Here is a 14,388-nt window from a genome sequence, read left to right as displayed (position 1 = left end):
TTTAAAGATCGAACACTATTCGTTATCTTCAGCCTTTCAACAAAAAATACTTTCAATTGACTTCACCTTGACCTCCTCTGACGTCATTTCCAGAAAATTGAATATTTTTTAAAGTTTTTGATATGCATGTATTCATTTTAAGAGATTTAAAAATACACTGAAAAAATGCTGGTTGAGAAACACAGTGTAATTATCATCTTTATGTATCTCCCTCTGATTACCGTGTAATTATCATCTACATGAATCTCCCGAGGATTACATGATTTAGTTCTAGTAAGACTTCTCACTCTCACTTTGAAAAGAAAAAAACTGTATTATGAATATCAAAGGAAACTACGAAGTTGTAGGATGTTGTACAAAATGTATTTATCGTTCAGTGACAATGTAAGTGGTTATAAAAAGATAATTTAACAAACACTTGCTGATAAATAAGAAGCAAGTCACCAGCAACTGTATATAATAAATAAAATGTAACTATGGATGATGGCAATTACACACATGGTTGTCACATGTGGGAATTTGATGATGTAGACAAGTGCAGTCATCTGCATGTGTACACTCGACGGCGCGACGTGGGTGATGGCAATAACATTGATGATGGTCGCATGTTGCAATTTGACCATGACCACATGTACAGTCATTTGCATGGACACATTCGTTCACTTGACGACGTGGGTGGTGGCAGTGACATCGGTGATTGTCACATGTAGCAATCTGGCCATTACCGCATGTACAGTCAGATGCATGGACACATTCGTTCACTTGACGACGTGGGTGGTGGCAGTGGCACTGGTGATTGTCACACGTGGCAATCTGGCCATTACCGCATGTACAGTCAGATGCATGGACGCATTCGTTCACTGCACGACGTGGATGATGGCAGTGGCATTGGTGATTGTCACACGTGGCAATTTGGTTACCACCACATGTACAGTCAGATGCATGAACACATTCGTTCACTGCACGACGTGGGTGATGGCAGTGGCATTGGTGATTGTCACACGTGGCAATTTGGTTACCACCACATGTACAGTCAGATGCATGAACACATTCGTTCACTGCACGCCGTGGGTGATGGCAGTGGCATTGGTGATTGTCACACGTAGCAATTTGGTTACCACCACATGTACAGTCAGATGCATGGACACATTCGTTCATGTTGTGACAGTGGCATGTGTTTTGATCGCAGTGTCCAACCATATTGGTACCACATACTTTATTACAGTCAGCGTCAGTGGAACACGCTGTATTTTGTTGGCTGACCACTAGTGACACTGAAGAAAATAGAACACAATTTAAAAAAAGGATTATCAATCGTTATATCTTAAAAAAAATATTTTTTAAAACTTGGATTAGATTGACAGATTGACGCTTATTTCTTTTTATCGAAAGAATCTTCGATTTTTGCCTTTGAAAAGTGAACACATTTCATAATTGTATTTTTGTTAATATGTTCAGAGGGCCCCGAGGAAGACTAGTGCATTGCACTAATCGGGTTACCGTCTTTAAATAAAGTATTATTATTATTATTATATTATTACTATTAGGCTAGCTTTACCTGAGAAAACATTACCCAAAGAAGATAACCCTGTCGTAAGCAGAACATGTAACGTTAGAACCATGTAATTTTGATGTTTTGAAAAATAATTTTCCATAGTAATCTAGAAAATAATGTGTATTTTTATGTACAGAACTTTTGGTAAACACTAATTTCAAACTGTATACATCGCAAAATGAGGAAAATATCTCTTCAGTGCCAGACTTACCTAAAGCCAAAGAAACTAAAGACGAGAAAGCTGCTCGCATTGTGCTTAATATTTCTGATGCCCACTAGTAAATATTAATCTGCTGACTGTTCTCTGTCTTTTTTATATAGGTAGTTAGGGATATAATTATCCTTGATCATGAAAGCCCGAGGACAGATGATAAGGACTAGGAGAATCATGATTTCTATTTACAATGAAGGTAATATCATCGTCCTTGCAAGATAGTCGCAAGACTATACGATATTTGGTCTGGATTATCGGTACTTGTGTCAGAGTACAGTATATCAACATCATGCTATAAAATTTTGTTTTGATATTTTAATTATTTTCAGATGACATGCTTTATGTTCTAAAATAATGTAATTTTTTAATCAGTTCAAATCAGTTTTGTATCTTTTTATGCCAAGTATTCCAAATATTTAAAGTAAGCCCAATCATCTTCATGCACATTTTCTTCTATGACGAAGACAAAGCAAGAGCACAATGTGAGTTTGAAATTCTTTCAAAAGCTAAACCATACGTATGCAGTATTTTATCTGTTTCACCAAATTTTAAATACATGTAAGATTTAATTTAAACAACAAGCTATTAATATTGAAATCATTTTTTTTTACCTGTAAATTGTTGATAGAAAAGATATATAATTGTGCATAATTAATATCAACAAAAACCTTCGCTTTTCTTTTTATTATCATGACTTATAAAGAATTTCACACGGAAATATAATTAAACAAGATGTGTTTGTGAAACACTATACCCCGATGGTAACACAATTCTGGAGTGGGGCGTAGACTACAGTGCAATAGTTATGGCCAATGTTAAAGTTTTTCAAATGTTGGCCAAAGGTCACAGTTGAGGTCACATCATCAAAAATTTCTGTACCAATGGAAAGGTCTTGTCATAATGAACACTCATGTCAAATATTAAAGCCTTACCCTTGACAGCGCAATAGTTATGGGCTTGGTTAAAGTTGACAACAGACAGACAGGACAAAAACAGTATACCCCCGGGATCTTTCGATCCAGGGGCATAAAAATTATTTTATCTACTACGAATTTCGGGACGCGTTCGATTGACACATCCTTGCACTTTCACAAAGTATCTTTATCTTTAATACTTAAGAAAAGTAGAGATTTTGTTGTGTATTAATGAAAAATATTAAAACTATAATCCAGAAAATTCAGAGACTCTGAGTAGAAAGCAAAACTAACTCACCAGTATTGTCAGTCCGTGCTCAGTGATGTGTGCAGAGTTTAAAAAATTGAACACACTCGGTGAAAGGTAAACATTAACAACAGAGCACGTGCCCTGTTTACCAAAACAGGTTACGTTTTTTCTTTTGTAAATTATTATCATTTTTTTATTTTATATATTTTTTTTAACTTTTGGACAGCGTTGATAAGAGTAACGAAAAACAAGTTAAAACAAGATGTGTTTGTGAAACACTGATGCCCCTGTATGGCAGCTTAAGGCGAAGGTTAAAGTTTCTCAAATGCAAGTCAAACTCAAAGGTCATTGTCAAGAGATCAAAATGTTGCCACCCAAAGATTGGACTTTTGTCAATGGATATACTGGTAAATATGAAAGCCAAAGCACCAACCATTCATTCGAAAGTTATGGTCAAGGTTAATGTTTTCTAAAAGTGGGTCAAACTCCAAGGTCAAGATCAAAGGGTTAAAATTAATGGTACGCAGGGGAAGACCTTGTCATACTAGTCATAAGAAATACACATGCAAAATATAAAAGCCCTAGCACCAACTGTTCAAAAGTTATGGCAAAGGTTAAAGTTTTTCAAAAGTAAATCAAACTTCAAGGTAAAAAGGTCAGAATTGTTGGTATCCAAAGGAAGGTCTTGTCACAAGGTATATACCTGTGAAATTTGAAAGTCCTAGTGCTAATTTTCAAAAGTCGTGGCTAAGGTTAAAGTTTTTTAAAAGTGGGTCAAATTCTAAGGTCAAGATCATAAGGTCAAAAATATTGACAGCCATGGAAAGGTCTTGTCACGATAAATACACACGTGAAATATGAAAGTCCTGGCACCAACTGCTCGGAAGTTATGGCCAAGGTTAAAGTTGGGTAAATTTTTGCAAAAGTGGACCAAACTCCAAGGTTAAGATCAAGAGGTCAAATATGTTGGTACCCAAAGTAAGGTCTTGTCACAAGAAATACACATGTGAAGAGCGCCAACCTATCAAAAGTTATGGGCAATGTTAACGTTTTTGCGGACAAACAGACAGACGGGCGGACAGGGCAAAAATTATGTACCCCCTAATCTTCCATTACCGGGGGGGGGGGGGGCATAAAAATAAGTATTTATCAAGTTGGTTCTTATACAAAAGAATGTATAAAGAATGTATGAATATTGAAATGTTTTTTATAAATATACAAAAGGCTAGGATTTAGAAACAAGGTTAATAAAATTTCAAGTTCCCTTATTTGATACTTTTCAACTATTTGACATGAAAAATATCTGGTTGAAGGAGATTGAAAAAAGAAACTTATTAAAGCCTAAGGGGGTGTGACTTCCACTAAACCTGACGGCATTTGCCAAGGTTTCTTACATCGGCTGTTTTCTTAACACTGTGCAAATTATCAACCTTCTTTAACAAGAAATGAAAAATGGTGCGTCGTCAAGACGGCCTAGGACGCTCACATAAAAGCACACCAGAGCAAAGGAATGTAACTAAACAGAGGAGAGATTCATTAAGGATGTGAGAACATTGTTTTCCTATTTGAAATCTTTTAGAAGCACTTCTAAAACGATGAACCGTTCGGAATATGGCGCTATATTTTCCAGATGAGTTTGGATCACCCTTTAATCAGATATCATACGCAAGAGGTTGTCTTGTCTTGCATGTCCATACATAGGACAGTCTTAGAAGAAATGTTCATTTTAGTCATTTGCTTCAGATTCACCACAAGCATTATTAGCATAGCTGTAGGAACGGGGGGGGGGGGGGTAATTTTGCCGATATACAGAATACTATAGAAAATATAGCTGCTATTTGCTTATGCCCCCTCAATAATAATGTCTGATGACCTTTTTTTGCTTGTCAAGAAATTTTGGTAGTGGATAGTGCCCTCCCAACTGAAAATGTGTAGTTGTGCCCCCTTGAAGTGAAATTGCTTCCTATGGGCCTGATTAGCGTTGTAATTCTACAGATATAAAGATGAAATACATTCAAGTAAGACTTTGCTCTTTGCAGGAACCGAAATAAAAATATTTATTAAATGATCAAGAATTTTGATGCTCTCTGAGTGGTCCAGACTCTCTTTCATGAGGTGTGAGTTCACCAGTAAATGAATTTATTTCCGGGAGGTTCATTCGGGTTTCACTCCTGACCAACCATAGCCTTACTTCATTTCAGCCCACATCAACGAAGTTTATGGGGTTATGTAATACCCTCGGAGTCGGTCCCAGGTTAGTTTTTGGAGCATATTTCTTTTCAAGTACTTCTATGCCCTATGTCAATCAGAGAGATCTAGGCTTTTTAACATCATAGAAAGCTGCTTTTTCAATAAAAATGGAATTCGTAAATTTACTTACATTGTCATTGGACCTTTGCAAAATTATTTTGTTGAAAACATTCCGATTGTACACACTAGTACTCCGATGTTGATGCTTGAGTTTCTGATTGATAATATGTATGTAGTTTTTGGAGATCAAGTCTTCCAACAAACCTTCGGAATTTCAAATGGGTACCAATTGCGCCCCGTTATTAGCAGACCTATTTTTGTATTCATATGAAGCAGAATTTATTCAAAAACTTCTTCATGAGAAGTCTCTTGCTGTGACCTTCAATTAAACATTTAGATGTATCGACGACGTTTTATCAAACAATATTAATTTTTTGAAAGGTATAGCCTTAAAAAAAGGAAAGTCGTGTGCTTTTGCACAATCCCTTGTAATTTTGAGACTATATCTTGCCTAATTCGTGTTTAATAAAAAAATGAAACAATTTCCAGGGTAAAGTTTTTCAAAAATGATAACAAAAAGCAAGTTACTTTGTCATATATATATATATTCTTTTTAATATATAAATTTCTCAATTAAGGAATAGATGTTGTGAGCATTAGTAACATTCTTAAACAAAAAAGTTCACTCTTGCATTAGACTATATTTCAAGTTGAATTTAACATCCTGCATTTCCTACAGATATTCCAAAACTGTTACTTCCAAGCTTTTGAATTATGAACAAATAAATGTTTTTGATGAATTTCATTGCTTGATTTTACAAAGGGATTACTTTTGTCCTTGATCAAACATGAGAACAAACAGCTTTGGTGAAATGTAAAGAGACGAACAAAAATCAAGCTCAAAAGTCTATTGAAACAATACAAAGGATGAGCAGGGCCAACAAGGATCTCTGAAAACATAGTTGGGATCAGATGCCATTGAGGAGTAAGCATCCCCTGTCAATCAGTCACACCCGCCGTATACTCCTTGTCATGATAAGGTAAAGGGAAATTTCGTCGACAATTCTGTGTGAAAATAATGGCCTAACAATTTGTATGAAAGACCGTCAGCAAACATTCGGGTCAACGGCAGATTGTATTTACAAACAAAGTCATTGTATCGACCATAAAATTTGCAAATTGTCGACTTCAAACGAGATTGTTGATATTCTTGTATCATAAACTTATTTTTGAATAGCCTGCCTCCTTTTAGAAATTGGTCCTATGTATAACATGGTATTGCATATCGAATCAACTCTTTGTGATCGGGGTTCAATTCTTGTTTTCCGCGCCGCATCAAACCTAAGACATTAACATAAGTATTGACTGTTTCCCCACCAAGCACCCAAGATAAGAAGTGAAAGTCATGACTCTTTCGGTAGGGACTTTAAAAACCGAGGTCTCATGTCACGAAAGAGTACGATAGAGAACCCTCACTGCTCAATAACCCTGAGTGACATGCATAGGTCTAAATTTAAAGGCCTTCACGGTACTAGTTTATTGTGACTTCTCTATATGAAAAAGAAAAATTCTCAAATGGGACGTTAAACAACATACAATCATTCAATTGAATCAACTGGAAGACATAACCTTCATATACAGGTGATAATGGTATATTGCTACATGAAATATGGGGATAACGAACGGTATTCAAGCTCAAAGTTCATTAATACAAAACAAACCGGGATCTGAGCAAACACGGACCTCCAAAAACTTCAGAGGTGGGGTTAGGTGCCATGGAGAAGTGAGCATCCCCTGCCGACCGGTCTCACACACATTGTGCTCCTTGCCATGATCGGAAAATAACGGAAAAATCTGTCGACAATTCAGTGTGTAAATAATGGCCTAACAATAAGTATGGAAAACGTCAGTCAGCATGTGACTTAACCATAGATTGTATTTGCTGACAAGGTCATTGTATCATTGTATCATGACCATAAAACTTACGAAATGATGATTTTAAACGAGACTGTTGATATTCTTGTTTTATCAACTTGTTTGTCAATAACTTACATGTACCTCGATTTAGAAATTTTTCATACGTAGAGCATGCTCTTGCGTATCGAATCAACTGAGAGATATAAACCTCGTATGCAGGTGATTACTACATAAGTAAGGGAAGTTGACGATTGAAAATTGAAGTCATCACGTTTATCATAAAGCATTGTTCTTAGATTACCATTAACGTCTTTTTTTTCTAGTAAAATATCCAAATATGAAACAAACGTGTCAGACTCTGTTGTATCTTTTATTTCAAGCTCACTTGTTAGATTACGTATGACGTCTTTTTCTAGTAAAATATCCAAATATGAAACAAACGTGTCAGATTCTGTGGTATCTTTTATTTCAAGCTCACTTGTTAGATTACCTATGACGTCTTTTTCTAGTAAAATATCCAAATATGAAACAGACGTGTCAAACTCCGTGCTATCTTTTATTTCAAGCTCACTGGGATATACCGGTATCGTGTCGACATATGGATGGAAATAACTATTGTTAATTGATAATACGTTGTCTATATATCTAAATGTCGAGTTGAATGCCACAGCAAGAGATTTCTTTTTCTCATGTATAAGATTTTGAATAAATTCTGCTTCATATTAATTCAAAAATAGGGGAAGACAGAAAACTTGGTCTTCACTTTTATCATACAGTTGTCATTTTGCCCTTAATGTCTTACTGTAGTAAAACATCAACACGTGAAACAGACATGTCAGACTCTGTGGTTTCTTTCGAGTTCAGTTGGATATATCGAATTAACGTAGAAATAAACTGAATATTGTTTGATAAAACGTCGTCGATATAACTAAATGTGGAATAGAAGACCACAGCAAGGAACTTATTTTCATGTAAAAGTTTTTGAATAAAAATCTGCTTCATATGAATACAAAAACTAATAACGTTAATAACGGGGTACAATTAATACCATTGGAAATCCAATAGATGATCACCAAAAAACTATAGATATTGTCAATGGTAATATACAAAGGATTAACTAAATCAGCTGCAATGAATTTATATACAAAAAAGTAAAATCTCATCACCTTTCAAATCATTTGAATGTGATTTGAAGCAAAAACAAAACAGAAAATTTCGATAATTTAGGCCATCTTTAAAAAAATTGTTTGGTTGCCCTCTCCCGACCGACTGGCTAAAAATGGCCCGACTAAAAACTTTTTTTACCTCCAAAAAAGGAATTATGCATTCCGGAAAATGAATTTTGAAAATTCAGCATTAATGTTGAAATTTCTTTGAAAAAAAAAATTCTCACCTACCTACCGACTCAGTTTTATCATCCTGAGTCGGGAGAGGGCAAGCAAACATTTTTTAAAGTAGGCCTTATTAAGTTAGTTTATGATATTTGTGCTGAACATTGACTCTCTCTCTTTATATATATATATATATATATATATATATATATATATATATATATATATATATATATATATATATATATATATATATATATATAAGCACTAAAAACCAACAACACTGTATATCCTAAGTGTCGGATCTACTAAGTAGATACAAGGTCACGGATGGAAATTTATATAAAGCACTAAAAATGACCAACGACACGAACAATAATAATTGTCGATTATTATTGTTCGTGTCGTTGGTCATTTTTAGTGCTTTATATATATATATATATATATATATATATATATATATATATATATATATATATATATATATATATATATATATATATATATATATATATAATCCGATAAAAGTTTCAAGATTTTCTTTCTTTCTTTCTTTTTTTTTTTTTTTTTTTTTTTTTTTTTTTTTGAACGATGGTGTACAAAATAAATTTGGTTTATTTGATATTATCCTATAAGAATCTGCAATTTATGGCATTTCTGATGTCATTCCTGAAAGTAACATTGAAAAATGCATAAATAACAGGATTTGCAATGTTGTGGCTAAAATACAAATAATAAACAATTATGTTGGCGTCAATAACACGAATGGACATCAACCATGCTGGCAGGAAGGCGAGGATGAAAACAACAGTCACGACGAACAGAATTCCAGCAGTCTTTATGTTAGCCAATCGGAGTTTGTTTCTTACAGATCGCTTGCTTTCTGTGACGTAATTATTATTCATTATTCGTCGGCTGGTGTCATTTTCTACTGTTTCCATGGCTGTTAGTTTAGTTGTACATGTGTTTGTTATTGTGTGACTTGTCCGTCTGTCTGTTCCCTTGTTTGCGCGTTGACTTTTCCTGTATCTTCTTAATGTAATGGATTTGAAGATGAGAGCATATAGAACGGTAACAAACGCACATGATATCAAAAACAGTGATGCATAAAAGTTTTGATAATTCTTTATAAATTTTTCATCAAAATAGTCGTAAACCGGGATACAATATCCTTCATAAGCTAGTTTCATATCTGAAATATTATTCGAAACATTTCCTAGAAGATTAAGTTTATGAAGCTTTTCGTCGCCATGGGTGGTATTTTGAGATTCCATTACCATTCCATTATAAGAATACTGCTCATCACTACCAATTACAAAAGCAGTTACATTTTCTTTTGTCACAGTCGCCTCCGAAATTGGATAAACTCCGTGCGTAAGTGAAGGAATTACTCCTAGAGATAATGCAAAAATTAGAACTGCCACTATTATTTTCTTGGCCATCCTAATGTCTAAACACTGATTCCAAGGTCGGCAAATCTTGAAATATCGATCGAACGCGATCAGAACCATAATAAAAGCCGAAAATGGGATATTGGACGTAATAAGAAAAGTATATACCTTGCATTGTAAATCATTGTTTATTCTTTTCGCCATCACTTCGTAATAAATAGTAAGTGGAATAATTATCAAGCAGGTGAAAAAATCTGTGAGAGCTAATGCCAGAATAAAAATTGTTGTTGTTGATTTTTCTCTCTTTCTGGAAAAAATGTAAAAGACGAATCCATTTCCAACGGATCCGGCAAGACTGAAGGTGACGAGGTATCCAATGACAACCAGAATGTAAGGATAGTCGACGTGATTTTGAAGACTAACGTCACTAACTCCACCCATGATGTGATATTCCAATGATTTCAAATTTTAGATGAACTCATTAAAATTTTCTGTATTTTTTTCCAACTTCCTAAAATTAAAAAGAAAGGGAGTTATATGCCCGATTACAAAACTTTGTAGTGTAAAGATTATGGAAATCTAAATTGTTAAATACAAAATCAGAAAAAAAAAATCTCAGTTTTGAAATAAACATTCGATATTATGAAGAAGTGAGGTTACATCAGTCAGTGATACATATTTTTACTTACATTTTTAAAGAAAAGTCGAGCAATGTTTTCTCATTGTACTTATTCTCCAAAGAAATTGTCTAATCTGAGTATATTGCTACTTGTACGTGTGATTGTAATAATATACAAAGAAAATTATTTGAAAATTAAAACATAGATTTCTCATATTTCATATTGTCTTGCACTATAAAGGCGTATAATTATGGGATCATGACCAATGTATCTGCATTATAACAGATTTCCGTGTGAATTTTATGAGAATTATGTTTGGTTGGTCACATTGTAATTAAAAGGGATTTTCTGTGAACACCATTAGCTACAGAGAAGATGAATATGAATAAACAAATCATTGTTTAATTTTCAAATTAACTTTTCATAACTTGGTGAGTACATGAAGTTCAGCAGAAAGTTACAGCAATGTATAGATAGAATCTATTCTTATAACGAATTGCATTGTCCAGTTCAGATTTTTAACCTGGATCAAAATTTTGTAAATTTTCTACAGAAAGATAATTTCTAAATCTCACATGTGAATTCATCTTCTTGTAAAAAGTTACTTTAATGTTTCAGCAAGATTACTTTGGTTTGAATTCTGAAATATCTTTTAGATTTTCTGCGTCATTTCGATTCTCTGAATGTAATTATTTAAAGTAGTCATTGAAGCATGATTTGCTCAATTTCTTGAAATATACTTCTTTTTTTTATTTATGTATGAAACATGTATGCATAACATCACATTGTGTATTTTACCCTCCTAACCAACTACAATTTTATTTATTTATTTATTTGTTTATTTATTAATTCCTTGTTTTAAATTTTTTATGGAGTTCCACAAAGGACAGCGAGTTGCTCACTACTAACTACTTATAGACGATCTTTACGCATTGAATGATCATTAACAAATTGAGTATTGCGCGTTATTAAAAATTGCTTGAAATGAATTTATATCGTTTATACTGTAAATATCTTTAACAGTTATTATTGTAAGAAAAGGTTGCGAATGTACAAAATGTGTGAAGATCAAAACACTAAATTGAGTCTTGACTGTTATCGAATGCTAACAAAGTCTAGTCTGACGGAGAAGAAAATCTCCATGTTCACAAAGCTTAATTTGTGGGATTTTTTTTCTTTCTAGCTTCTTAGCTCCAAAATATACAGGGGAAAATGCCGAGGGCCTTCCATTCTCGTCGTTCTTCGGACATATTACTGATATTAGCCGGGTCATTTTGGTCCTTTATACTTCCGAGTGTCCTAATATTGCGGAATAATACGTGATGTCCACGATTCACTAATGAAAAAGTCAATCAAGATGCTTTGATTTGAGAGTTTCACGTAAATGATTGAGAGATCAAATCGAGATTGAGAAACAAATTTATTTCTGTTCAAGGATCGACTTCTTTGTCATTATAAAACTTCATTACACTTAAAGACCAGTTAAAGTTATTAAATATTTTAAATAAGATATCGTAAATGGACTTGTAAAGTTGACGACATCAGAAAATTTATTTTTTAGTTTGCCATTAATGTTTTGTTTTGTTTTGTTTTATTCTAACAAAACATCCAAATATATCAAACATATGTCTAGCTTTGTGTTGTCTTTTATTTCGAGTTCATATATATATATATATATATATATATATATATATATATATATATATATATATATATATATATATATATATATATATATATATATATTGAGTATAGTTCTAGGGACAACATTTACACTTGGGTGTTAAGTTTAGCATCAGAATCATCATATTGATAAACAAATTATAAACAAATTATTCCGTTGTCTTCCAGCATCGATCTGTCAGTGGTCTCAGTAGAAATGGTAATGCTATCTCCTTCTTTCCTTCTGAGAACGATCCTTATCTTAAATACATGTATTCATTGAAATACACTACACCACAACAGTAAATGAGTATAACTGCAACTTTAATACTATGGATTAAAGAAAAATTACAACTGAAAATATGACTACCTTTAAGACAAAATGTAAATAAAACTAAAAAAAAGTTCCTTCAAGGGTTCTTTGACCGAGGAGGAAATTACATTCACAGTTATAGAAAACATTGTCTTTAATCACCAACACATGTATAATGGTGTTTATCATAAAAACTCAAACATGACAGGTGAGAAATCATCTATATGCAGTGGATTGTTTTGAAATTTTGTTTTGCTGTAAAATAAAACGTATTCAATACACGCAGGCAAGTAATCTTTCAATAAAACATGTCTTCCGATCTTAATCTTAAACAGAACAGTGATAAGATGACAAAACGACAACAAACATTTCTTATGTCGCGATTTTACCTGTAAATCTTTATGAAATAGGAGTTTTTGATTTCATAATAAAACACCATCCATAACAAAAAAAAAATCTGGACAAGCATGGCGTGTCAATTAATTCTAGCTTGTTTCTTTTAGTTGTAAAAAAGATTCCCGATGGATCTAGTCCTTTTATTTACACACCCAACCAGACTGCTCCCTGGCTTCCATAATTACATGTAGCAAAAACCCAGGGAAGCAATTTCTTAATACTTGTCCGAGGATATCAGTATGAACAAAAAGACACTCAAACAGATTGTTTTCTCCTTTAAATACATTGAAAAAAAGGATCTGTTTGTGAAACACTGATGCCCCAGTGTGACAGGTTTTGACGAAGGTTGAAGTTTCTCAAATGCAAGTCAAACTCCAAGGTTAAAGGATGAAAAATGCTGTTACCCAAAGAAAGCGCTTTTCCTCAATGAATATACCTGTGAAATATGCAAGTCCAAGCACTAGCCATAAAATAGTTAAGGCCAAGGTTAAAGTTTTTATATGTGGATCGAAATCCAAGATCAAGGTCAAAATAAGGGTGCCAATGGGAAGGCATTGTCATAAGAAATAAACATGTGAAATATTAAAGCCCTATCACCAACTGTTCAAAAGTTATGGCCAAGATTAAAGTTTTTCAAAAGTGGGTCAAACTCAAAAGTCAAGGTCCAAAGGTCAAATATATTTATATCCATGAAAAGGTCTTATCACAATGAAAATACATGTGAAGTATGAAAGCCTTAGCACCAATTGTTCAAAAGTTATGGCCAAGGTTAAAGTTGGGTAAATTCTTGCAATATTGGGTCAAACTCCAAGGTCAAGAGATCAACTATTGTGGTACCCAAAGAAAGGCCTTGTCACAATGAATACACATATAAAATGAGAGCCATAGCTCCAACCAATCAAAACATTTATTAAAAAGTCAGGTCGTTTTGGTTGATGCAATAAATACTTTTTGCAAATTCTATACAGCTTGTGTATTGTATAATGTTTCTCTGCTTATTATCCCTTTCTGTGTTTTATTCATTTTAAGCTGAAACCCATATATGTAAATATGTTTGGTATAATTCATATGTAGGGAGAGGGCGTATTAAGTTTGAAGAACTTTTGCCCAATCCCAGTTGTAAAGTTTATAGACAATAAAATATGTTCAAACTAACCAATCAAAAGTTATGGGCAAGGTTAAAGTTTTTGCGGACAAACAGATAAAACTATATACCCTCAAATCTTTGATTACGGGGGCATAAAAATACACGTGCTATATACTACATATACTACATGCAGAAGATTAAGAAAATTACATGTCAACGACCCTTATATTATTTATCTAAGGTCTAATAAGAATTAATCTTTGCATCTATTGCGTCTGATTGTAATAATAATGAAAACTTCTGATCAATGACCTCTAGAACCCTGACCTTACGTACATCTGTAAGTAAAATTTATAACATTATAACCATACAGACAATCCTTCTAATCCTTTATTGGACCGCAATCGAGTCTGTTAGAGGTATTATCGTATATTTTTAATATATTGTATAAGTGAAATGTCTTGTGAGTCAGATAAAAAAAAATCATC

At 33.4% G+C, this 14,388-nt stretch overlaps 2 protein-coding genes across 2 annotated transcripts; both read right to left on the bottom strand.

Moving 5' to 3' along the window:
* Positions 1–348: 348 nt before the first annotated feature.
* LOC133205020 (scavenger receptor class F member 2-like) lies at positions 349–1,806 on the bottom strand. Its single transcript, XM_061340762.1, has 2 exons — positions 1,767–1,806; positions 349–1,274 (listed from the first exon to the last, which is right to left on the bottom strand). Exons 1-2 carry the CDS (start codon positions 1,804–1,806, stop codon positions 475–477), a joined length of 840 nt encoding a protein of 279 aa, XP_061196746.1. The 3' UTR covers positions 349–474.
* Positions 1,807–9,030: 7,224 nt separating this feature from the next.
* LOC133206128 (neuropeptide Y receptor type 4-like) lies at positions 9,031–10,319 on the bottom strand. Its single transcript, XM_061342059.1, has one exon. It carries the CDS (start codon positions 10,261–10,263, stop codon positions 9,061–9,063), a length of 1,203 nt encoding a protein of 400 aa, XP_061198043.1. The 5' UTR covers positions 10,264–10,319; the 3' UTR covers positions 9,031–9,060.
* Positions 10,320–14,388: the final 4,069 nt, after the last annotated feature.

This window comes from Saccostrea echinata, unplaced genomic scaffold (assembly GCF_033153115.1).
Source record: "Saccostrea echinata isolate AGI-Se365-2 ecotype Australia unplaced genomic scaffold, CSIRO_AGI_Sech_v1 ptg000054l, whole genome shotgun sequence".
Classification (NCBI taxonomy): Eukaryota; Metazoa; Mollusca; class Bivalvia; order Ostreida; family Ostreidae; genus Saccostrea; species Saccostrea echinata.
The sequence above is the reverse complement of the archived record's forward strand: the minus strand, read 5'-3'. Positions and strand labels throughout refer to the sequence as shown.